Raw genomic sequence first — 24710 nt, 5'->3', positions numbered from 1 at the left:
CAAAGAGGCAGGTCCAGATGAGAGTGTGCCTGGAGAGGGAAGTAATTGCTAAGTGTGTGTGTGTGTGTGTGTGTGTGTGTGTGTGTGTGTGTGTGTGTGTGTGTGTGTGTGTGTGTGTGTGTGTGTGTGTGTGTGTGTGTGTGTGTGTATCAGCCAAAAGTGCAGAGGAAGGGAGGGAGGGTGTGAGGAGATGGAAAAGGGTGACAAAGACAGAGAAGTCATTCACTGCAGGCAGAGAAAGCAGCACAGCTAGACGTCAGAGTGCCACCCTCATACAGGTGTGTGTGTGTGTGTGTGTGTGTGTGTGTGTGTGTGTGTGTGTGTGTGTGTGTGTGTGTGTGTGTGTGTGTGTGTGTGTGTGTGTGTGTGTGGAGGACTGCTGGGTGACAGGGGGTCAGGTTGGAGAGAGTAATCTCCCCAGGATTAAGAGTGCTGCTCCTGTGTTAATGTGACTGTCAATGAGAATTAAGTCCCTGGACCGATCCTCTCCACCAGCCCCCCCTCTCCTCTCCTGTCCGCCCTGTCACACTAATGACACCACTTTCTGTGGAATGCCAGTGCCGCGCGCTAAAAACAATGGGGAAATAATTACACTCTTTCAATACAGTACAAATTGCAGACCTGAGCAGCGGGACAGCGAGAGATATAAGCAAAGGGAGAGGGTTGGGAAGGAGGGAGCGGGAGAGGGAGGGGTGGAGACAAGGATGACTAACAATTACAACACGATAGGGGCTGGGTCTCATTACTGCGCCCATTAACATGCACCAAGTAATTTTCCCCTCTCAGTTTGTGTGTGCGCAAGAGAGCAAGAGAGAGAGTGCGTGCTGAGTGTGTGCGTGCGCGCCCAGTAGAGTAGGTTCTGCAACACAGCTCCCTGCCTCCGTGCGCAATCTGCCCGGAGAACCCAGCGGCTCCTCATTTCTTTCCCATATGTCTGAGCTCCGCGCGCTCCCTCTGTATTCTCATTCGATCACGATCCATGCAAAGCGATTAGAAAGGCACATGAAAAGAGCCCGGTCAGCGGATCAGCCCCGAAGATCACTCAATAGGTACTAAGCAGCGCCGAGCTCCGTCCGATCGCTTATTTAACCTCAGCGCGACGAAACACTGCATCAACCTCACCTCAGCATCCCCTGCTCTCACCGGCAGCATGCGCTACACGCGGCCAGCGGAGCTGGCAGCCGTTTGAATCGGTTCATCATCTGTTCCATTTTTACGCATGGCCATCACGCACCGAGAGGGAGAGGAGGAGGTTTTCGACGGAAATCCTGCTGTTTTAACAAATCGTTCCTCAGAAAAAAAAAAAAAAAAAATGTGTTCGCTGCGCTCTGAGCCAAGAACATCAAAGTTGCTTTCAGCTCGCCAGTCATTTAGTGAGTCAGTCAGCCAGTCACCACCCCTTCTCTCCCTGCTGCTCATGGAAAAAAAAATGTTCCACATCTCTACAGCCAAAGTCCCCCTCTGACCCCATCCTCGTTTCATTAGCCTATTGACCGCGCGCCACGAAAAGACACAGGGAATTAAAATGTGAATCTATACTAATTGAATCTGAATTTTTAAAAAACAGCACCTTACCCAAATCTATAAACTCGATGGCATGATCACAGGGAATTGTAAAGGATCCAGGAGAGGTAGTAGAGCGCCTTGCCACTTTCTGCTTCAACTCCACTGATTTTGTTTTTCCACTGAACGGGGCAATCCTTTTGAGCCTCCTGTCCAGCTCCCGGAGCCCGCGCACACACGCACTGAAGCAGAGGTGAGGAGGGCTATTGCCACGCCAGAGTACCAGCCCTCCGGAGCCGGGTAAGAAAGCAGCGCGATGAGATCCAACCTGCCATGATCTCGCCGCGTCCCATCTCAAAACCACACTGAGGAGAAACTCATGAAAAGTACGTAATCCCCCCAAAGAGACATCGGGCTCATGTTTTTGGCCAACACTCCACACAAGTTCATCCCCCTGCGCGCGACTGTCACACAAAGGCGTTATACTCGCCGGAGAGATGCTGATGAGAGTGATGGTATAGTGATGCAGGAGTGATAGTTGCGCTCCCGTCGCTCCTCCCGAGCAGGGATCGATTGGACATGAGAAATGCGATGCGAGCCCGTCTTCCCCATTCAGAACACGTGCAACAGCGCCCGCCCAGTTCACCAGCTCCCAAGTACACCCCCTCTTCCTCACTGATGTCATGTAGTTTACAAGTAGCCTGGACTGTTGAGGTGGACGGGGGGCGACAATTCTCCGCCTGTATGTTCAAGGAGAGATGGGGTACATGCGAGCCATCCTTGGGCTGCAAAGAGTAATTCGGTGTCGTTTTGCGTCATTGTGAAATACTTGACATTTCTACTTTTTATGGTTTAATTAAGCGAAATTGCATTTACATGTCACAAGTTGCAACAGGGACAGATGAATAACGGGAATCAAGCGATTTTGGGCGCACACCTGCATGCACATCCTAAGGTTGCCGTAAAGCTTCCACGCGATATACTCTCCCCAGAGTAAGACATATGAGTACAAGGTCTCTGGGAGGATTTTTGGTCAAATTCGGAAGGACTTTGCTCAATGACGATCACAAGCTGGAGGTCATATCTTACCCCTCAGTGCCCACCACTTGTGTATAGCTTGAACGTGCGTGTGTGCTGAAGTGAGGAGGGGGTCTGATGACAGTCACGGTCCCTGACTGACAGGTGCACGAGTCGATGAGCCCTCCTCATCACATAATAGTCCACCTCGCCCCCACACTTCGATCATGTTACAGATGGTGTCTGGATATCAATACTTGGTTGTGCGCTCGCCCACCCCCACAGCGCGATGTTAAACAGAATTTAATCACCGCCGCCTCTCCGTTACGCACCAGGAGACAGCCTATCAATTATCCCATCCCTAGAATATTGTAGTGTGTTGATGGCGATTGATTGCCTTGCGCTGTATTTGCAGTCGTTCAGACTTGGAGGAGGTCGATGTCGATGCTAACGACCCAAGTTGAGGAGTATCCGATACATTCCGATGTCTTCCTTGTTTTCTTGCTGCCAGCCTCGCTGGGCCGCGCGGTGAGACCTGTGTCACTGGAGGCGTTTTAGTTGGGAGTAGTTTAAAGATACGCGCCTTTTAACTTATCCGTTGGGGGGGAAGAGTCATGCAGAATGAAACGTAATGAGTTTCAGGCCTACGACATGGAGCACAGGCATTTATCTTTGCAGCCTCCTTATCTGCGCTGTCCTCAACCCCTTGTGAGCGTTTTGTCACCTGTGCATGAGTGAGAAAGCGCTGCATGTTGATCTCCACCGATTCATTTAGGCTCCAATCTATTACAAATCGATCTGTCTGACTTTGAGCCGAAAACAGATCAGTCATTTATGTGGGTTTGCCAGAACTGAGGTACCTGCAACAATTAAATTGCAGGATTCAGATAAAAAAAAAAAAAATGAAGTTGAACTCCCAGCTTTCAGCACCATGGACAGAGCCGTACGCGCTGCATATGAATCCACGGGGTTGGACGGCTCCTCACCGTCCTGTCACTGCGCTTTGCTTAGCGTTTACTTACTTTACTGTCAAGTCGCTAATACAGGTTGCAGACAAAATAGACAAAAAGTAGTTTAACTGCGTAAAGTGTAAGCGAACACCAGAAAGTTGATCAAACATAATATATCCTGTCTGCAGCAGCGAGTGGATGTGTCTACAGTACTGAACCTGTGTGTCGCGATGGGGATAGGAGGCCTTTTATCTTAAAGAGAGGCAGCTAATGGATGCAACAGCCCATAGCACTTATCTCATCTATCCCTCCTCAGAGGGGCAGATAGTATCAGAGCAAAGACATCGTGTGACGTAACGCGGACTTCAGAGTGTGAGGTTGAACGGTGTGAAATTTAATTTACTTCCTTTTCCCATTACATCTCCAGTTGTTGTTACAGGGCCAACAGCTTTCTTAACTTGTTTCACTGTGCGCATCCCTTTCAGTCTGAAGCAGGCCTGGCAAGTCCAACATTTCAGATTCATCCTTATACATAGTTGTGGAAAAGGAAAGAGTATATAAGCTGAAGCCCTCTTGGCGTGTCAGGTATCAGAGGAGCGCGGTTATAAGATCTCCTCTGGGATTTTCCCCCCAATAATCAGCCCAGGAGAGAGAGAAAACATTAAGGAAATATCTGCTCATAACTTGAGGAATATTTCTTCCTCCTAAATCGATATTCCTGCATCAATCCCTCCGAAAGACACAGTTTTCCTGGTGTAGTAAAATGAGCAGATTGGGATTGATTTGTCTGAGTTCTGTGGCCAGAAATGTTTGCCTTTTGAGATAAATTAGATGAAGCTAAAGATCGCTTTGTAAAACACAAAGACAAATAGCAGCGCGATTAGCTTTAGACAATAATTAAAGAAATAAAGCCAATATCAGCTGCTCTGCATGGGACGCACAGTCGTGTAAACAACGGAGCAGAGTTCAGAATACATCTGCTGATATGGCTGCTCCTGTGCAAATGTCAGACTAACTAAAACAAGACACTGGCAGTCAAACAGAGCGGCCGGTGGGGCATCTCCAAACTCTGAAGTGTGAATCGCGGCTCAGACGTGATCTAATGACTTCACTCACAGCCTCCGCCCCGGTGATTAAACCTCAGCCTTTGCTTGCAATCAGCTCCCCTGTCCCGATGCCTCTGAAAGCTTATTTCTGCACTCCGCAAGGCCGGGCGACAGAGATAAGTCATTTAACATTTCTGCAGGAAAACACACTTCAGGCGCGTCAAAATAAGGCCACCCAAGCACGGCTGCTGCGAAACCGTGGGTGGTAAAGTTCCAGCGGCCGGAGGCAGTAAAATGTGGAGCCTGTTCAGTAATGATAGGTGAGAGAAAGTAAGCCTGCAACGCTACTAATTACACAAGTGCGCATATGCTGCGCCCTGGCGGCCAATGAGGCAAGTGTGAGGTTATACCGTGCGCACGACCACCACACACACAGAGAGAGGAGAGGGGTTTCTGCCTGAGACTTTGTTCTGTTTTTCCTCATGACTCCCTCTTTAAATCGAAAGGCTGGCTCTGTGCGTTTCTCACGTCCCGGCGTCTTCTCTTCCGCTCAGATGCTCCATTTTGGATACATCCAGCACGCAGGCTTTTCGCTAAAAAAAACAGGACTTGGTCATCGATTTGGGGCCGCCATGAAGGTTAATGAGAACAGACAGCTTGGTTCCTCTGCTTTTGATGCCCCACCCTGCATGGAGATTCTTCATTTCTTTACGAGGTCACCGGCAGTAACCCGAGCAGGGCCATAAATAGTGTCCACCCCAGACAGACCCGGTGTCTGTCAATACTCAGAAAGTTCAGACACAACATCCGCAAAGAGCGGCCAGGGGTACAACTGCTGACATCAAACGTGTGATATCGGAGCAAATGCATGTAAAACAAATATTATCTTCAAATGACACATTGGATATATTTGTGAATAAATTGTTGTTGCTGTCTTCACCGTTTTAAACAAGTCTGTCAGGAACGATCACGAAGCGCAGGATTACGATCGGGTCTCTTGTGTGGTGTTATACTGCCCCCGCGTGGCTGTGACGCGTCACTGTTACCTGAGGTAGTTTTTGAGGTCATCCAGATTTATTACGGTGACAGTAAAAACTGAACTAGTGCCCTTTTGCGAAGAGCCCTTTCCCTCCTTAGACCTGAACGCACTAAAATTATGAAAGCCACAGCAAAGAGCTGTCTGGTTTCAGCAAGAACTGCCTTCAGTTTTCTCCGCTCCAAGGTCAGACTTCAAAAGATGATTGATTAAATTAAGATGAATTAAACCTCTGATGTCTAATATGGCCAGCGCAGACAGAAAGACATGCTTCAGCATTTTTTTAGAGTTATTTATTTCAAAATATTACACAGCTTTTGAATATGAAACGCCAACAAGTCGAGCAAAGCCCTGACCAAAAAGGCCCGGCCGAGTTCAAAATGATTTCACCGATAAATAAAACATCAAGCTCACGGAGAGGCCAAGAAACACGAAAATGAGCCACTGAATGTTCAAAATGCTCTTGTGCATCGCATCAGACTGCATGTAAATTGTGCTCATTCCATTTTAGACAAATTTACAATAAAGTCTTAAACTAACAGCATTCAAAAGGCTTTAGGAAAGCTAACAGACAACAGCAGCACCCTCATCTTTTGACCACACGACAGCACGACTCCTTTGATAAAATGCAAAGGGATTCGTAACAAAAACAGACATCAGTATTGATGGTGTATTCCATCAAATCAACAAGACATGTTTAAATATTTAATGTTAACCAATAAGCCGTAAACCATAAAAGAAAAGTGTGTGTTAAGTGTAAATGCAGCCACCAAAAGGTAGATTTAAAAAGCCTGCCAGATGTTTTTAATTTTACATCATTTTCATTATGTTGCATGAAAGTGGAGTGCTGAATCTTATTGACAAATACTTGAATGTGTGTTTCACAGCTGTACTTGCACACATACAAACGCTAATACTGACATAAAAGAAAATCCCTGTTGGCAGTAGGAGTGTTTTACCTTCTGTGTGTTTCAGTGTTTGGGATGAACATAACGTAAAACCACATGAATCCACCTGCAAAAAAAGCCAAAGTACATGCGTGAATCCAGCATGTTGAATGCGGCACATCATATTAGAGCGCCGCAGATGAGCTCAGAAACTCAGGGTGATTGTCAGCCGCTCTGAAGAGGCTCACGTCAAGGTGACTCTGATCAAATGTGACAAGATGTTGCATGTGACGGGACGCCGCAACAGCTGCTCATTAGCTCACTTTGTCGGCGTGGAATGGAGCAGACGCAGCAGAGGTAATGAAGAAACATAGGACGCGTCTTATCGCTCTCCAGATGCTTCAACTTCACGCACCTCGTCCTTTAAGTGATCTGATACTAATGGAGCTGGTGGTTGGTTGTCCGCCATAGTGCTTTCACCCATCCCGACATACCAAAGCAGCGGACAAATGGTGACAGGTGACAAATACTCTACCGGACCCCTGATATCCACCGGTGGACGAGGTAACTTATAAAAGAACTCTTTAAAAATGACTGCCGACATGAAGAGGTTCATGTTAGTTCTTCAGCAGCCACACGTCTGTGTCCCACACTCACAGAGACTCTAGAGTTCATCGCGAAGGGTCCCACCCTGCCATTTGGGATGGTGTGTGACGTAATCAGCTGCCTCCAGCACGAGGCGCATGAACTCCCCCACATCAAAGGAGTAGTTGGTAAACTTCGGATGGTCCCCGAGGGTTGGATGGTGACCCTGTGAGAAGTGATACATACGTAAAAAGCACTGGGAAACACAACATAACAGCAGAGGCACGTGGGCGTTTCCATGAGATGACACTTGAGAAATGAAGTCTGAGCATTTGTTCTGCTGTGCCTGTAATTGCTCATTATCAAATGTGTGCATGCGAGTGGAAGCGAGGGCCTATGTGAGATAGGTGAGGTGAACTGAGAAAGCTCACGCTGAGGTGACAGGCTAATGGCTGGTACGGGAGTTTCCCCTACCTTGTCCTGTGGGAGCACTTTGTCCATTTTCTGCCAAGTCACGTATCGAATGCCCCGCAGCCGAGCCAAATCTCGATAGCAGCTCTCATCCTGACAATTATATCTGGGAGAGACAGATGCAGACACTTTATCTCTCGCTCTTCTCGGTTTGCCTCACTTTCACTCTTTCTGGCTCTATCTCTCTCTCTCTCTGTCACTGTATACACACTGTGGTTCTCCCTGTGTGTCATCCACCAAAACGCACACAAAACACTTCCACACATGCTCACTGAGACATGCACACACACTTTCCAATCAGCTCCTCTACCCAGGGTAGCCAGGTGTGATGAATGCCTGGTTAATTAGACAGTATTTCACAGTCATACACTAAGTGTCTGAGGGGCACTTTAGGCACAGCACCCTGCCAAACCCATCGCTCTCCCTGCTTCCCTCTCTGTCTCCTTCTGTCTGTCTGTCACTCACACACACACACGCACACACACAGGCAGACACAAAGTGTCACTCACAGCTCAAAGATGACAGCCCAGTCAGGGAGGAAGAGGAGGTGTGTGAGACCCGCCCCGTGCATGCCTATAAAGATGTCAGAGTTGTGGGTGATCCTCAACTGCATAAGGAAGGGAACATCCCTGAAAGACAGACAGGGAGTAATACATCATTCGTCCTCAGTGTGTGAACGCTGTCACTATTACACAATTTCACTTTACATCCTTGACCAAGCAGCACTGAATAGCTCCTGTAATAATGGGGCCAGCACTCTGTAACTCACTTGTATTTGTAGTCCACCACGTTGACCTCCAGTAAAGGCACAGTCTTGAGGGCATTCACCAGCTGTAAGAACAACAGAGGCACGTGTTCTCTGATCAGGGAGAGAGCAAACAAATAAATCGGCAGTGACCGTATAAATCACAAGCCTTTTTCACTTGTACTGTTTATAGCAAATAAGATTTTAAATAGGCACTTAGCAGCTGTGGGCAGTAAATCAATGGTGGAAAAGAGGAGCCGAGGGAGCGGGAGCACTGTATAGAGTTAGAAGACAAAGGGTGAGAAGGAGGAAGACAAAGGAGGACAGGGAGCAGAACAGGATGGAGGGAAAAGAAAGCAAGTGCAAGAAAGTAAGAGACAGAGAGAAGGAAGGAGGGAGGGAGGTGCTGGACTCACCTCCACTTGGTTTAATATCCTTCTGTATTCCGTGCTGCGAGCCAGCAGGGTGACACGAACACGCCCCTCCTGAAAACAGCAATGCACCCAATAATCAATCAGCCAAGGACAGAAAAGATAGGCGGCTGGGAAAACATGATTCTCATTCAAACTAACTAAAAAGCCTCTTCTTCTAATGTCTCCATACAGCGCAGACCATGATAGGAAAAATTAGCTAAAATCACATTACAGTGATTGCCACTTAAAGTATTTTTTTAACTGGCATCAAAGGTTTCCCTCTCTGCTGTGATCTTATTAGTTAATGAGAGTCTTCTTTTTCTATAGTCTTCTACTGCCACCTTGTGTTCAGAAAGAGAATTTAGACTTCTGCAACAATGAGGATCATAACTTCACAATCCTGAAATCAAAGCAAGAGCAACTTAGTGCAATCTGCTGCACATAATAAACCTGCCAAACTGGGGCTAAACACCTTACTTTAAGCACTGGACATGAATGCATTCACAGACCTAATTTCTTCTCTTCCACTTAAAAAGTGTCTGAAAAAGTATTGAGAAAGCTCAGACCGAAGCAAATTATGACGAGCGGGAGATAGGAGGAGAGGGGAGGTAGAGGCAGATGAATAGGACACAATAGAGGAGAGCAGCAGTGTGAGTCTCTGGCTGTGCCATTAATCTAGGGATGAAAGGAGGAGCTGGGGAGAGGGTCAGGACCAAAAAGACCTCTCATTCAGTCGCCGGCCTGCTATCGCTAGCAGCCCCATGTCTCGCTGAAAAGCCTCTTAGCATATTTCCAGTGAAGGCCATGAATACGCAATGAGCTGCTCCACGGGAAGGAAGAAGTCATCGGCGTTCGCTGGTCATAAAGATACAGTCGAGCACTTCAAACCTGAGATTATAAAATACCTGTAAGGTGCGCTGCTGAGTTATAGATGTAAGAGATGAATAAGGAGGTGAGTGCGTGGCTGTGACAGTGCTTAAGTGTGAGTGCACACACAGTATTCACGCATGTACTCTTTCAACAACGAGAAGGCTGCTCATGCCACTGAGGAGCTCTTTCCCTGAGTTTATCACAGTAATGAGATCACCAGTGAAGTCTGGCCGTGGTAAGTGCACTGACATGGCTGCTTATTCTGCTGTCCAGCAAACAATTTACTATAACCACTTGATTTTTGCTAAAAAAAAAAAAAAAAATGCATGGCCAGTCTGCTCAGTAAAAGAAGTGAACAAGTTTCCAAACTCAAAACTGCACATGCAAAATAGAGTCTTAGAAAACTATAGCAACCTTTAAATTCAGGTAAAGCATGGAGGCCACAGCTTTAGGCATGACAAAAATATATAGCAGACACGATTCAGCTGGGTATGGCATTATTGGAGTACTGCTTCCAGAGCAGCCATGTATCATCCTGTTGGCCTGGTGGTTTGGAGTCTGCACTTTGAACTCCTTCTGTCTTCCAGCCCGTGCCAGATTCCAAGTGGATCAGATGGCGATACAAAGCAATCAGTCTGAAAGCCTTTCCTGATGGGACTGGGATCGCAGGTCTAAAACTTAACTGGCGGTTGAGGGGGGAATAATTGATTGTGCATCAAAATGGCTTCCCCAGGGCCAGATAGACCAGAGTGTGTCTAACCCTGACTGAGCAATTTCATTGTAATTGCCTAATGCTTTCATTTCATTATTCAAATGTGATTGACCGATGATCAATTCTGAAGGATCGCAACGGTGTTCATGAAACTGTGTCCATCCCATGTGTATAAACATGATCAAATGCATCTACAGTTCAATCTTTTTCATCCTTCATGCTACACATACTAGCTGTATTACTGACTAGAAATCTGAACTCTGCTTCTGTAGATGTTCACAAGTGATCTACAGGACCTGTCCAGGTAAATCTATGATCTCTATGTGTGGACATACAATGTGAACTGAGAGAGAAATGAGTTTACAGTGACGCCGTAATGTTCCTTTTTGTTCTGCTCATGTTCGGTTGTGTTTTGCTGAGGGCTGAGGAAATGGCAGGTAGGATTTTTGTGAACGTATTAAGCCATTTGCCTTTAGGCTTCCATTTAATATATAGGTGTCTGCTTTATGCATTATCCAAACAGCACGCAGCTCCCTGGTGGTCTAGTGGTTAGGATTCGGCGCTCTCACCGCCGCGGCCCGGGTTCGATTCCCGGTCAGGGAACTTAACTATTTACTACATTTACATGGTGCTCCTCTAAACTTACCAACCACCCTAAAGGGCAACATTCTCACATTCACACACTGGTGGCAGAGGCCACCACAAAAGGTCATGAACAGGGACAACTATTCGCACAGCTGTTGGGAGCAATTTGGAGTTCCGTGTCTTGTCCAAGGACACTTTGACATGCAAAGTGCAGGGACAATCACACTACTTCCCCAACTGCAACTAAAGTAATATCAAAACTAGATGGGGGGGGCTGCCCTCGACAGTCATTTTATATATCTATTTGGACACGTTTAAGCATTTAGCACTCTCAATTCCAATCACATATCAGGGGACACACGGGGGTGGACATCCAGATCATTCAGAGTCATTAGTGTCTCAGTGTAAGAGATGTCCAAATGAACCTCATCAGGATGCATAAACCACGCACATGTAACCTATTGATGAATGTCATAGATTCCAAAAACTGTGCTCATCACTAACTCCCTGGTGGTCTAGTGGTTAGGATTCGGCGCTCTCACCGCCGCGGCCCGGGTTCGATTCCCGGTCAGGGAACATGCTTTTGGGGCTATTTGGTAAATGGAAGTCACTGTGCTCTAGTCACACTAAAATCATGTCAATATATATCTATTTGCAGACATGTTAAAGCATTTTACCATTCCTAAGCCTTTGCAGAGATGTTAGGCACTTATCACATATCAGGGGACACATGGGGGTGGACATTCAGAGTCATTAGTGTCTCAATGTAAGAGATGTACAAATGAACCTCATCAGAATGCATAAACCATGCACATGTAACCTATTGATGAATGTCATAGATTCCAAAAACTGTGCTCAAAAGCACACCAGTAACTCCCTGGTGGTCTAGTGGTTAGGATTCGGCGCTCTCACCGCCGCGGCCCGGGTTCGATTCCCGGTCAGGGAATGCTCACTTTATGTGTGTTCTGCAAAAGGTGAATCTTCCAGATTAACTGCATGAGAATTTATAATAGACTGATGCTGAGATCTGCCATCAACACAACACATAAAGTGTCAGTTTCACTCACACAGGCTATGGTACTCTCACTGCTGTGGCCTGGGAGTAATCATTCTTCTGTGGAAATACTTATGTGTGTCCTGCAAAAAGAATGAACCCAAATCTGTGACAGAGACTACTGATTAACTGCTTGAGTAGTTGTCATGATTTCTGTGCACTCTGTTTCAAGAATGTCATGAACACAACAGCAAACTGCAGCCTGGAAAATTTCCCCTGACAGGAAGCATCATCTATGTTGGAATTTTCTGTTGTAAACTTCTCTACTGAATTGTACTTGATTATAAAGGTAAACGTCCTCCTCCCTACTTCTCACAGTTTTTCACCTCTCTGAAAGGCTAAGATGCTTTGTGAATAACTTTTCCCTTTACCAGCATCTCATCTTAACTTCAGGGGGAAATTCTTAGAAAACATCATAATTCTAAGAATTTTATCACTGCCACCAGGGAGCTGTCAATGTATTCATAGCACCAGCTAGTCTCACATGCTGTCACAGTCATTAAATAATATCTGTTCTATACGTATGTGTGAAATCGCACTTGGCAAAAAAGGTTTTTCTGATTCTGATTCTGATGGAGAATGTCAGGACCAGCATGTATGTATGTTAACGCTTAATCTACAAGACCTTTCCAGGTAGATCTGTTATCTACATAATGACATACAATGTAAACCAAGAGGGCGGTTAGTTCACAACAGTGAAATCATAATCGTCCTTTCTGTTCTACTCGTATTGGTTTGTGTTTTGTTGAGGGCTGAGAAAATGGCAGGTACGGTGATGTGTATGTATTAAGTCATTTTCCATCAAGAGTGTACTGATGCAGTATCACAGAGCTGTGCCTGTAAGACACATTTTCAGACAAAGGCAGGCAAGATCAGAGACATTAAGAGGTCAGAACTGCCAGGCTTTTCTTTTCAATTGTCAGTGAGGAGCTTTGCAAGATGAACCTACAATAGTATTCTAAGAGTGAAACTAGGCGAGTGGCTATGGTCTCTGTCAAATAAGACTGATCCACTGGTAAATGTGGTATTGACAGCATGAAACCCAATTTGGCCATTTATTTTGTTTTGATCTTTTCTGGGACCAAAGTGTTCCTTGATGTAAAGTCTGACTTGAAGGTACAACTAGGTGAATGGTTCAGGGATCAACAGTGTTAACTATGAATCATTCTCTGGTAACTGTATAACCACGGAAATCTGACATGTTACTGTTGCCATATCTTACTGTAGACAGAGACTGACTATCATAGTCATCATTAGATCTCCAATATTCAGTTCATGCATTACCCATATGGGCTTACTCCTGTTCAGCCTGCTGCTCGGACCAGCATTTACAAGGCAGAGGTCAGGGAGGCATCTTGGAGAGGTTTGAATGAATTGTGGGTCTTCTTACAACTTTTTCATTTTCTTACACTGCTGTTACCCTTCATGATGGTTACTAACGTCCCAATGTCTAAACTGATAAAGAATACACTAAACCAGGGTAAAAGGCAATGATTAGCAGAGATGTGTGTTTGTGTAATAGTTACACACATGCTGGTGAATTATTTTCAATCCAAAAAGCCAATACAGCTCCCTGGTGGTCTAGTGGTTAGGATTCGGCGCTCTCACCGCCGCGGCCCGGGTTCGATTCCCGGTCAGGGAACTTCACTATTTACTACATTTACAAAGTGCTTCTCCAGTGTCAACAACTCAAAGTCCTTTAGGCCAGTGTTCTCGCATTCACACACTGGCAGAGGCTACCACAAACGGTGCCACCTGGTCATCAACAGTGATACCTATTCACACACACACTGATGGCACATGCAGGGGACAGCGAACCACCAACACTCTGACTAGCAGATGACCACTCTACTTCCCCAACTGCAACTAAAGTAATATCAAATCTAGCTGGGCATGTCATAGATTCCAAAAATCGTGCTCAAAAGCACATCAGCAGCTCCCTGGTGGTCTAGTGGTTAGGATTCGGCGCTCTCACCGCCGTGGCCCGGGTTCGATTCCCGGTCAGGGAACTTGCTTTTAGGGCTATTTGGTAAATGGAAGTCACTGTGCTCTAGTCGCACTAAAATGATGTCTTTTTATATATCTATTTGCAGACATGTTAAAGCATTTTACCATTCCTAAGCCTAATCACAAATCAAGGGAGACACACGGGGGTGGACATACAGATCCTTCAGAGTCATTAGTGTCTCATAGATTGCAAAAACTGTGCTCAAAAGCACATCACTAACTCCCTGGTGGTCTAGTGGTTAGGATTCGGCGCTCTCACCGCCGCGGCCCGGGTTCGATTCCCGGTCAGGGAACTTAACTTTTTACTACATTTACATGATTCTGAGCTCTGCTCAAAGGTTAGCACTGAGATAAATCATTATCTCTGACAGTTTCATCTGAGAGTTTCATTGTAAGCTTCACTGAGATTGTTACTACCCTTAAAAGTCTATCAAATTGTACTGGATTATAAATGTGTTCATGAAACTGTGTCCACTCCATGGATATAAACAAGATTCTAATATGAATAAAATAGTTGTTAATTATTCACTCTTCCTACCTTTGGTCCGTCTTGCAGGATGTTCAGTCGATGGAGGACATGCTGAGAGAACGCCCTGAACATTCCTTCACTGTAACAGTCTGAGATCTGCCATCAACACAACACATAAAGTTGTAAACATTGTATTAAAATGATTATTTTGTAACAGGCTGTACACAGTCATGCAAAAAGATTTTGAGTATTTGCATTTTTAGAAAACCTACTCTCTGATTTGAAATAAATTGAAGGCAAATGAAATCTGGCCACTAGTGCACTGCAGTAGGTTGTGATGAAAAATACGTAACACACTGGGAATCTGTAACAAACAATTGTAAAAATATATCCTAATCTCCCCGGAATGAATATCATTTGAGCCTATGCATTTCTCAAATCTAAGAATCTCACACATACACTGCTGCACTGCTGCTGTAAATGTGAGCACATGAATATAAACATGACATGCGGTGCAGAGGCAATCAAAAGCATCAGCTTGAGGCTGACCTATCAATATTTCACACCTCAAGGCTGGAACCACAGGACAACACATATTTACATGGTATCATATTTATAGTAATCTCCTTGGAATTATCATTTAAATAACATAAGCACTTGCTGAGCCTTTGAATAGATCACATAAATATTTGACCTGAACTGCATCTTTATGATTAAACTGGGTAATATTGTGCACATGGGCAGGATATGCCGAAAAATACCTATCACAAAACGTGAGATTAAAACATGCAATAGAAGATGCAAACAAGGAATCACTGAAAGTATGAGACACATATGTAAAGTACATCAGGCTACTGGCTGCACACACAAACAACACGCAGGTATACATGAGTGGTAACTTACGAGAGGCGTGTTGTAAAAGAGGCCATATCTCATTCTTGGGAGGAGGGAGAAGAAGGCATCTTTGAAACACACCTATGGACAAGTGTGAATAAATCAATGAAGCAAGCAAACAGCAGGGCACAGAAATCAGTTTGTGTATATGTACACACATGAATTCATACATGAAAAATGAGGCCGCATATAATATAAATAGAAATCAACCATTGCCTTGTTTTAGTCATTCTATTGTTTATTATTGGAATTAATTAAGTATTATCTTATCTGTATTATCTTATGCTCATTGTGGTGTTTTTAAAACTCAAGATCTAACATGTATGAGCAACGAATGAATTCAAAACCTTTGCAACGAAGGAGCCTACAATGATGGGACATTATAATGTACCTACTCTTTTCGAGTCATAGGTCTTCAGGTGGATGATGCCATGCTCTGAGAAGGCCTCCCATGTTTCACTGAACAGATCCCCATAACCATAAAAACTCTAGCTCAGACATAAAAAGAAGGAACAAATGTTAACTCAATTAATGTTACATCTGAAATGAAAAACAAAGCTGCGAAATTAAAATCAACTCCAGCCTTTAGCAGCGCCTGAATCATTTATCTGTTCTCAAACTCTGCTGGTTGTATTTTTCTGAAGCTCTGGTTTTATGCTCTTACACTGTTATCTGTCGGCCTGCCGCAGTTTGGATTGCAGTGTGCAGTTTGTGCTGAAAGGTCACTGCTTTCCTTCTCCCTGACAGTTTTCTCTCCCTCCCATTTCTCTTTCTCTCTCTCCCTTATCCTCCTTCCCTCTGTGCACAGTGGAGGGAACAATGGGCCGGATAAGGCTTTCTGTAAAAGCGTTCTGGTGTTTCCCCTTGATGTCTTCATCAGGCACATGTGCCACTGACTTGCTAAACAAAAACTTTGGCTGTAGTACATTGCAGACGAACTACTGCTTGGCTATCTAACTTGGTTGCACAAGCCACATTCAATCTCAGTTCTCAGGCACTTTTTTCATTTGTCTTTAAATATTTGTATACCTGTGTGTTTCCATGTTAGTCTGGATAGCAATGTCAGAGATTAAGAGATTAGTGATTCTTTCTACATGAGGGAGGAAACTCCTATGGCAAGTTAGCCACTCATGAATTGTTGGAATTTCCAGCAGTGATAGCAGCTATGTTGCCCTAACTGCACAGTACATGATAGTAAACCTTAAATAGAAACAACATATTCGGAAATATCACCCCCGTCGTCTTCGTTGGACCTGTAGTGCAGTGTTTCTCAACTCCGGTCCTCGGGCTCCACTGCCAGCTCGTCATCAAGCTCTGCAGTGGCCTGATAACGAGCCACTCATTTGAATCAGGTGTGTTGGAGCAGGAAACACCTAAAACATGCAGGGCAGTGGGGCCCGAGGACCGGAGTTGAGAAACACTGCTGTAGTGGGAGGCATCAGATACCCACCGTGTCCCACATGATGATGTTGATATCTGAACTGAAGGAGTTGTTTATGTGCTGGGAGATGTAGAGGTTGACAAAGTCACAGAAGTGGTGGTACATGTTCACCCCTATTAGAAAACACAGTTATTATTTTTGTCATCATGCCACAGTACTTGCTATTGAATACTGGGAACATGAATTGACTATGAAAACACCTTCATTCAGTGTCTAGCCTAAAACAAGCTGAATGTGCAAGCGTGGAATCAAGCATGTGTGCTGAACGTGTAACAAGAATGAACGTTTTGTTGTGTAAATATTTGTCACTTACCGGCATCCAGTTTCATGAAAACAGTGGGTTTTTCAATGATTACGTCACAATGTTCATTCTCTATGGGATGAGAGTCCAACTCTGTGTATGACTGCAGCTCAGCGTACCTACAAAAAACAGCACAGCACATCAATGTGATATCGTAACAAGAACTGTAAAAATCTGCATTAACATGGAACAGGTGGCACACCATGGAAATAACAAAAACAAAAGCTGGCTGCTCTCCTGCACCTGACTTTGCTGTCTCTTCGCAGAGCAGGAATACTGAGGGAGGACTGATGTTCTTTGCTTAAAACATGGTGAGTGAGGGCTGATAGCTGGTACATGTTTGATTTGTGCATAGATGTGCTGGTTTTGTTGCATTTAGTACAAATGTCACAGTACATGAACATGAAATTGTCGTCAGAGAAGCGCAGCCATTTGAATCTGTGAGTCACATCTTGAGAGGTTCACTCTTTTTGGAAAAGGGTGCAGAATGTGGCAGCTCATCTGCAGCAGTAGACGTAGAGGCAGAGAAAGGCTGAGCAGAGGCTGAGGCAGGGAGGGGGCATCAGAGGAAGATTTAGAGGCAGAAAATATACCTGCAGTAGCTCGTTGGCCAGTAGTATTTTGGTTATTTTTCTTTGGTGGAATTTTAATATGTTTTCCTTTCACTCATTATTGCGGAAAAATGTGGTACAAATTATGAACAATATTTTACATATGCAAATTTGGTCACGCTGTCATAGCACAACTCTCCACCAATGAGGAAAAAAGAACCGAGCCAGCCAGGAGTCGAACCTAGAATCTTCTGATCCGTAGTCAGACGCGTTATCCATTGCGCCACTGGCCCACTGCTTCACAGAATGCCTTCAACAAAAGGCAAGCATGGAGCGCAGACTCCACCCTCACGTCACATTCCTGGCAGGCCCTGCCACCTCTCTCAGCACTGCTTTGAGTAGGAGCAGCGTGTTTTCCACTACCTTTACTAACATGATTACTTGAGATACTATGTAAGTGGACAACTTAAGTGAATGATTTGAAAGATCAAAGATATATGCTATATATATGGTAGGGTCTAGGATTTACATTTTATTTATAGCAGTAAGGTGGCAAGTGAATTCATTAGGTCTGTCTAACATTTCAAATCAAGGTCACCGCTCCAGATGTCTGTTTGATCTTTTGAGATGACAATGGGTGCCAGTCTATTTATTGCATTCAACCAACAAGTAGCAGTTGTCTGCACGGCTTTGCAAAATCTTTCAGACTTCACCTACACTAATGGAGATGTAGCTGGTTTGACTCAAGGAAGACATGACAATTCTGTTAATTCTCCAGGCAAGACATTAGCCGCCCCGAAGCCATGCAGGACATTAATACCTACTGGCACATGGTCAGCAAAAATGAGTACTTGTGTGGGAGAAAAGCACCATCTAGTGACAATCTGTGTTATCACAGACAAAAAGCCTGGGCCAGCCAGCTGTCACGGATGCCTGACGATCAAAGACGGTTCTCCAGTAGGAAAGGTCAGTTGGCTCACAGCAATAACTCCCTGGTGGTCTAGTGGTTAGGATTCGGCGCTCTCACCGCCGCGGCCCGGGTTCGATTCCCGGTCAGGGAACTCAGCTTTTTACTGCATTTACATGGTGCTCCTCTAGTCTTACCAATGACCCTAAAGGGCAGTATTCTCACATTCACTCGCATTCACACGCTGGTGGCAGAGGCTACCACAAAAGGTGCCACCTGGTCATCAATAGCGACAACTATTCACACACAGATGGCACAGCTATTGGGAGTTCAGTATCTTGTCCACTTCGACATGCAAAGTGCAGGGGCCATTGAACCACCAACCCTCTGATTAGTGGATGACCACTTTAACTCTCTAACCGCAAATAAAATAATATCAAAACTGCCCTCTACAGTCATATAATTTTATATATCTATTTGGACACATGTTTAAGCACTTAGCACTCTCATTTCTAATTACATATCAGGGGACACACGGGGGTGGACATTCAGATCATTCAGAGTCATTAGTGTCTCAGTGTAAGAGATGTCCAAATGAACCTCATCAGGATGCATAAACCATGCACATGAGCACATGTACAAAAACTGTGCTCATCAGTAGCTCCCTGGTGGTCTAGTGGTTAGGATTCGGCGCTCTCACCGCCGCGGCCCGGGTTCGATTCCCGGTCAGGGAACTTACTTTTGGGGCTATTTGGTAAATGGAAGTCATTGTGCTCTAGTCACACTAAAATGATGTCATTTTATATATCTATTTGCACGCAGAGGTGGACATTCAGAGTCAGTAGTGTGTAACCAATGTTTAAATGAACCTCATTAGGATGCATAAACCATTCATGTTACCTTCTGACTCACGTCATAGACAGAAAACTGTTCTCAAAAGTACATTGGTAATTCCCTGGTGGTCTATCTACATGATGCTTCTCTAGTCTTAGCAATCACTCAAAGCCCTTTCAGCATTCTCGCATTCACACACAGGGAAACATGAAGGCCAGTCAATGGTATCAATACCATCGTCATCCAGGAACTGCCTACACACTTTGGCCACATGAGGCTGGGCATTGTCCTGCACCCGGAGGAACCCAGGGCCCACTGCACCAGCATAAGGTCTGACAATCGCTCTGGGGATTTCATCCCGGTGCCTAACAGCAGTCAGGGTACCATTGGCTATGACATGGAGGTCTGTACGACCCTCCAAGGATATGCCTCCCCAGACCATCACTGACCCACCGCCAAACCGGTCATGCTGAATGATGTTACAGGCAGTATAACGTTCACCACAGCATCTCCAGACTCTTTAACGCCTGTCACATGTGCTCAGTGTGAACATGCTTTCACCTGTGAAGAGAACGGGGCGCCAGTGGCAGACCTGCCAATTCTGGTATTCTCTGGTGAATGCCAATCGAGCTGCTGGGCTGTGAGCACAGGTCCAACTAAAGGACATCAGGCCCTCATGCCATCCTCATGGAGTCTCACTTAGCACTCTCATTTCTAATCACATATCAGAGGACACACGGGGGTGGACATTCAGATCATTCAGAGTCATTAGTGTCTCAATGTAAGAGATGTACAAATGAACCTCATCAGGATGCATAAACCATGCACATGTAACCTATTGATGAATGTCATAGATTCCAAAAACTGTGCTCAAAAGAACATCACTAACTCCCTGGTGGTCTAGTGGTTAGGATTCGGCGCTCTCACCGCCGCGGCCCGGGTTCGATTCCCGGTCAGGGAACTTAACTATTTACTACATTTACAAAGTGCTTCTCCAGTGTCAACAACTCAAAGTCCTTTAGGGCAGTGTTCTCACATTCACACACTGGCAGAGGCTACCACAAACGGTGCCACCTGGTCATCAATAGCGACACCTTTTCACACGTGCACACACACCGATGGCACAGCAATTTGGAGTTCAGTACCTTGTTCAAGGATACTTCAACATGCAGGGGACAGCGAACCACCAACCCTCTGACTATCAGATGACCACTCTACTTCCCCAACTGCAACTAAAGTAATATCAAAACTAGATGGGGGGCTGCCCTCAAAAGTCATTTTATATATCTATTTGCACACACGTTTAAGCACTTAGCACTCTCAATTCTAATCACATATCAGGGGACACACGGGGGTGGACATTCAGATCATTCAGAGTCATTAGTGTCTCAGTGTAAGAGATGTACAAATGAACCTCATCAGGATGCATAAACCACGCACATGTAACCTATTGATGAATGTCATTGATTCGAAAAACTGTGCTCAAAAGCATATCAGCAGCTCCCTGGTGGTCTAGTGGTTAGGATTCGGCGCTCTCACCGCCGCGGCCCGGGTTCGATTCCCAGTCAGGGAACATACTTTTGGCCTCTTTAAGTAGCCATAAACTCCTGTTTTTACCAGTTCACAAGACCTCATGCCAAAGTCACTGGCTAAAGTTCAGTAAGTGAGTGTGTGCGTGTGTGTGTGTGTAGGGCCTCACCAAGATTGTAAGGGGCTCTTGTGCTCTCCTGCTGCAGCAAGTGCTCGCTTGTTCAGTCTGCAAAAACCGCCAATCTCACCCTTCTGAATGAAGTCCTCATTGTATCTACAGCATAAACATGGATGAGTTTCAAGACACTGTCATCTGTGTCAGTGTAATGCTTTTTTTCATGTCCATGTCACTTTCAAGTAAACTGACCTTTCATGACTTCTGCGCGGCTTCCGCAAGTCCAGGTAAAGGTTGGTTGCCTTACAGAAGCGAGTGTGGCTACTACATTTTAATGATGAGTCTCCCTGGAAAAACAGAAATATTTAGTATTTAGGTGTTATGAATAGCCTCTGGACCTTCAGGGATTGTCAGAGTGGTCTCTTTACAATACTCTCCCTATACTACTACTGTGGAACTGAAAATTAAGTCCAGGCCTATTGTCTGTGGACTCTTTTGTTTAACACTGTGTCTGTTTCTACCTGTTGTTTCTTCCTGTTGACTCAGGAGGCCCGTGGGAACGAAGGAAATGAGCAGACTTACTGGCTTGCTGGCCTTGCAGAGTGTTTTGAGCTCAGAGAGGCGCTCCTTGACATAGCCAAAATCAGCCTGCTTCCAGAAAAGCTCCTGGGCAGCCTCCAGAGAACGGGCCCTGACAGATTAAAGATTTAGGCAGATCAGCAAAGCCAAAACCATAATGGTTCATCAATGATGCATGCTATGAATGAGTACACTTTCGCTGATGAAAAACAGCCTCAACTGTGTTTCAGTAAATTCAATACATATGAATAAAAGATTACTATCATTTGTTATACTTCAGATTACAGAGCACCTGACACATTGTGTAACCTGCAGTTTACTTCTGAGAAGGATCAAGTGAGAACATCATGTGTTAGAATGTGATGTGAGGAACAGTACCATGCAGAGTCAGCTTCGGTACAGACTGGATAGCTAAAGCGCTTCCCTGGTTCACAGGTCTTCTCGTAACCCCAACAGGCAGACAGATCCTGCAGTGCTTCCTGTTGTAAAAACAAGTGTGAATATATATGTGTGCGTGGTGAAGGGTGGGGGTTCCCTGTCTTACTATGGACACAATGCAGACACTGTGGACACACAATCATTTTCATGTGCTAAGAAAGCCAAGTCAGACCAAAACTAGATCGAGAATATTTGCTGATCCAATTAATGAGCTAACAAAACTGACTGGAGAACATGAACATAGGTTACAAAAATAACTTTACACAATAAGACTGTAAGTATCTATAACATGGTTTTCTCTAATTCTCCTCTTACTTCAGTCGTAATTGCACTCCAGATTAAACCCCACTCCAGTTAGGGTAGAACAAAGTGCTTTTTAAGCAAGTTACATGAGTGCTAACAGCTATGGTCCAAAAATAATTCTGATGTTGTGTCTGTGTGAAGCACCATAGCCATCTTTCCGAACTTTTCTAAACCATCCTGTATGGAGCATCAGTGTGACGCCACAGACGAAGGGACAGCACAGTCTTTCATGTCTTCTTATAAGCTACGGGAAAGTAGCGTCCATCTATCAATGTGCAGAAATCAACTCAAAACAGCAGCGGAGAGCAATCTCCATTAAATGATGTGCTGCCTTTTCTGACAAATCATAATGCCACCATGCTGTTTCATGCTGTTATTAGTCATGATCTAAACCTTAACACACTTGACAGTCAATTAACAAAGGGCTTTGTAGGAGCTTTTCCTCACAGTACAGCAAAAATTAAAGGAACAACCGAACGTCGACACTCCACAAAAAACAAATTTGAGCAGTGGAAAGTGGACAGAGTGCATATCTTACTTTAAAAGGGCAGAGTGGGTCCAGACGGCACAGCTTGGCGACCTTCTTGTTGTTGTAGAGGTAGTAGGGGACGTGCTCTGGCGGCAGGGAGATCCTGCTGTAGTTGAGCAGCGGTGCTGGTGGTTTGTGGTTGGTGTTGTCGGCCCTCTCAGCGGTGACCACAGTGAAAGAAAAAATGATGGCCAGCGCTACCAAGAGCAGCATAGTCAGAATCACAGGGACATGTGAGATAGCCGCCTCTCTTCACAGCAACCTGAGGAAAAAGCAGAGGGGGAGGAGAGACAGAGACACAGACTCAGACTTGCACTCTGTAATCTTGGTTGAAAGCCTAACACCACGTACAAGCATGTGGGCACAAGCAAGTGTGTGGGAACAGGCGGATCTAAGCACCACATAAGGAAAAGGTCCTGCTGCAGGAAGTATCACTGACCCTTTTTCCGACTGTTGTCTGAGCAATCAAAACCGAGGCTGAATGGGCAAATGTAAACTGCTGGCTGCTAATAATGTGACCTATGCAGTTCCAGGTGGCCAAGCCAGTGTGAACACACAACACAGCCAGTCACATTTCTATAATTCATGCAATTTTGTTGAACCTCAGAGTGCATGCGCTCACACAGCCCACAGTCACTGACATTCTTCACTCCCCAAATTAATGGTCAAAGCACATTAGTGAGACCGCCGTTATACTGTGCTGCCTAACAATGGCTCCTACATCTCTGTACATGTGAGCGAGCTGAGAAGGACTGGTGACATTTTAACGGTAAGACGTTTAATACACGCATTCTCCAGGAGCTACTTCATGGGGGTTAAAAACGGTGAAAAACAGCCTGAAACCACCGTGTTGCGTTAAAACAACGGCTTCACCAATGAATCACTTCAAGAGTGAAGCTATATGTCAAAACACGTTACGGTGTCTATGATGGCACTAGCAGGAGCTAATTGTCATCGTGAGGTTTATTTTAATTGTTTTCTTAGGACAAAGGTTTTCTTTTAAACGAGCCTTAGTTTTAATTTGTTTAATTACGGCACAGACTCCCGTTCTTGTCGCATGTGTGCCCTCAGAGAAGAAGCAAACTTGATTAAAGCCCGCAAATGAACTGTAGTGTTACTCATAAACTTTTAGCTAGCGACGATTACTGAACTAACGAGTTGAGCTTTAAGATAACGATGACGTTTGAAACCGCCGGTGACACTCAGTGAAGACCGAGGATATGCGGAGGTAATTAACTGTTACTTACTCTTTTCTCCAACAGGCGGTAAAATGTGGGAATACTTGGCTAACGTGTGGCGTTACTTCCCGACAAAGCCAAGACCACTTAACGTTAATTGAAGATGTAACGTTAACGTTACCGATGTGACAACAAAAGAACTGGAAATATAACAAATATCTCACATTTCTGAAACTTGCGACGGGCAAGAAACTCACCATCAACAGTCGTCTACGAAAGGCTGGTGTGAGTTTGAGTTAGAGGCAGTAGTTTACCTGCACGCACAGCCTGCTGTCCTCCGGACTGAAGCGACGATGTTGCCGGTGGTCGCCATAACACCGGAAACCTGACCGGCGTGTAAAAGAGGCGTCAGCCACAGGGGGGCGCTGTGTACCACATCTCCTCCCAAATAACTCAGGCGTTCTCCAAATCTTTTTAAGGATAATTTTACACTAAATGTTGACATCAGAACATCAATAATCAGACAATTTTACAACCATCCAACATTTTTATAGAATGTGATTAAATGTCTTGACAATGATGACAACATCTGTTCGTGTATAGATTACGGAGCATGTCTCACATATGTTTGTCAGATTTAATAAAATTGCATAAGAATAAAAATGCATGAAATCATTCAGAACATGTATAGAGACTTATTGAAAGGGTTTAGTGCATTATTAAGACGACATAATATTTTGTGTGAATGCAATGAAACTAC

The 24710-nt window shown here is 44.9% G+C and overlaps 2 protein-coding genes and 11 non-coding genes across 13 annotated transcripts in view; 10 read left to right on the top strand and 3 right to left on the bottom strand.

Annotated features, from left to right (window-relative positions):
• Nucleotides 1–2078, bottom strand: part of tafa4b (TAFA chemokine like family member 4b) — a 38657-nt gene extending 36579 nt beyond the window's left edge. The window contains exon 1 of the mRNA XM_070959961.1: nt 1576–2078. The gene's annotated coding sequence lies outside the window, so the exon portion shown is untranslated. The remainder of the gene's footprint in view (nt 1–1575) is intronic.
• Nucleotides 2079–5836: 3758 nt separating this feature from the next.
• Nucleotides 5837–24346, bottom strand: eogt (EGF domain-specific O-linked N-acetylglucosamine (GlcNAc) transferase). Its single transcript, XM_070958982.1, has 16 exons — nt 24265–24346; nt 22782–23034; nt 21881–21981; nt 21506–21614; nt 21176–21270; nt 20978–21082; nt 16999–17105; nt 16695–16798; nt 15640–15732; nt 15254–15325; nt 14420–14506; nt 8657–8725; nt 8265–8326; nt 8005–8124; nt 7499–7601; nt 5837–7250 (listed from the first exon to the last, which is right to left on the bottom strand). Exons 2-16 carry the CDS (start codon nt 22983–22985, stop codon nt 7104–7106), a joined length of 1578 nt encoding a protein of 525 aa, XP_070815083.1. The 5' UTR covers nt 22986–23034; nt 24265–24346; the 3' UTR covers nt 5837–7103.
• trnae-cuc (transfer RNA glutamic acid (anticodon CUC)) lies at nt 10767–10838 on the top strand. Its single transcript has one exon. It is a non-coding gene; the product is annotated as a tRNA-Glu (tRNA).
• On the top strand, nt 11325–11396 carry trnae-cuc (transfer RNA glutamic acid (anticodon CUC)). The gene has a single exon. It is a non-coding gene; the product is annotated as a tRNA-Glu (tRNA).
• trnae-cuc (transfer RNA glutamic acid (anticodon CUC)) lies at nt 11695–11766 on the top strand. Its single transcript has one exon. It is a non-coding gene; the product is annotated as a tRNA-Glu (tRNA).
• On the top strand, nt 13445–13516 carry trnae-cuc (transfer RNA glutamic acid (anticodon CUC)). The gene has a single exon. It is a non-coding gene; the product is annotated as a tRNA-Glu (tRNA).
• On the top strand, nt 13812–13883 carry trnae-cuc (transfer RNA glutamic acid (anticodon CUC)). The gene has a single exon. It is a non-coding gene; the product is annotated as a tRNA-Glu (tRNA).
• trnae-cuc (transfer RNA glutamic acid (anticodon CUC)) lies at nt 14103–14174 on the top strand. Its single transcript has one exon. It is a non-coding gene; the product is annotated as a tRNA-Glu (tRNA).
• trnar-acg (transfer RNA arginine (anticodon ACG)) lies at nt 17758–17830 on the bottom strand. Its single transcript has one exon. It is a non-coding gene; the product is annotated as a tRNA-Arg (tRNA).
• Nucleotides 18527–18598, top strand: trnae-cuc (transfer RNA glutamic acid (anticodon CUC)). Its single transcript has one exon. It is a non-coding gene; the product is annotated as a tRNA-Glu (tRNA).
• On the top strand, nt 19107–19178 carry trnae-cuc (transfer RNA glutamic acid (anticodon CUC)). Its single transcript has one exon. It is a non-coding gene; the product is annotated as a tRNA-Glu (tRNA).
• On the top strand, nt 20168–20239 carry trnae-cuc (transfer RNA glutamic acid (anticodon CUC)). The gene has a single exon. It is a non-coding gene; the product is annotated as a tRNA-Glu (tRNA).
• Nucleotides 20780–20851, top strand: trnae-cuc (transfer RNA glutamic acid (anticodon CUC)). Its single transcript has one exon. It is a non-coding gene; the product is annotated as a tRNA-Glu (tRNA).
• Nucleotides 24347–24710: the final 364 nt, after the last annotated feature.

The sequence above is a fragment of the Chaetodon trifascialis genome, chromosome 3 (assembly GCF_039877785.1).
Source record: "Chaetodon trifascialis isolate fChaTrf1 chromosome 3, fChaTrf1.hap1, whole genome shotgun sequence".
Lineage (NCBI taxonomy): Eukaryota > Metazoa > Chordata > Actinopteri > Chaetodontiformes > Chaetodontidae > Chaetodon > Chaetodon trifascialis.
The sequence above is the reverse complement of the archived record's forward strand: the minus strand, read 5'-3'. Positions and strand labels throughout refer to the sequence as shown.

Bases quoted from the DNA above. Each gene is read 5' to 3' on its own strand.
- eogt (XM_070958982.1), bottom strand. From the start codon at position 22,985: ATGCTGCTCTTGGTAGCGCTGGCCATCATTTTTTCTTTCACTGTGGTC. The intron at 21,982-22,781 runs GTAAGATATGCA...TTTTTACAACAG, and splicing joins ACCCACTCTGCCCTTTTAAA to GAAGCACTGCAGGATCTGTC. The intron at 8,125-8,264 runs GTGAGTTACAGA...TCTGTCTTTCAG, and splicing joins GTGGTGGACTACAAATACAA to GGATGTTCCCTTCCTTATGC.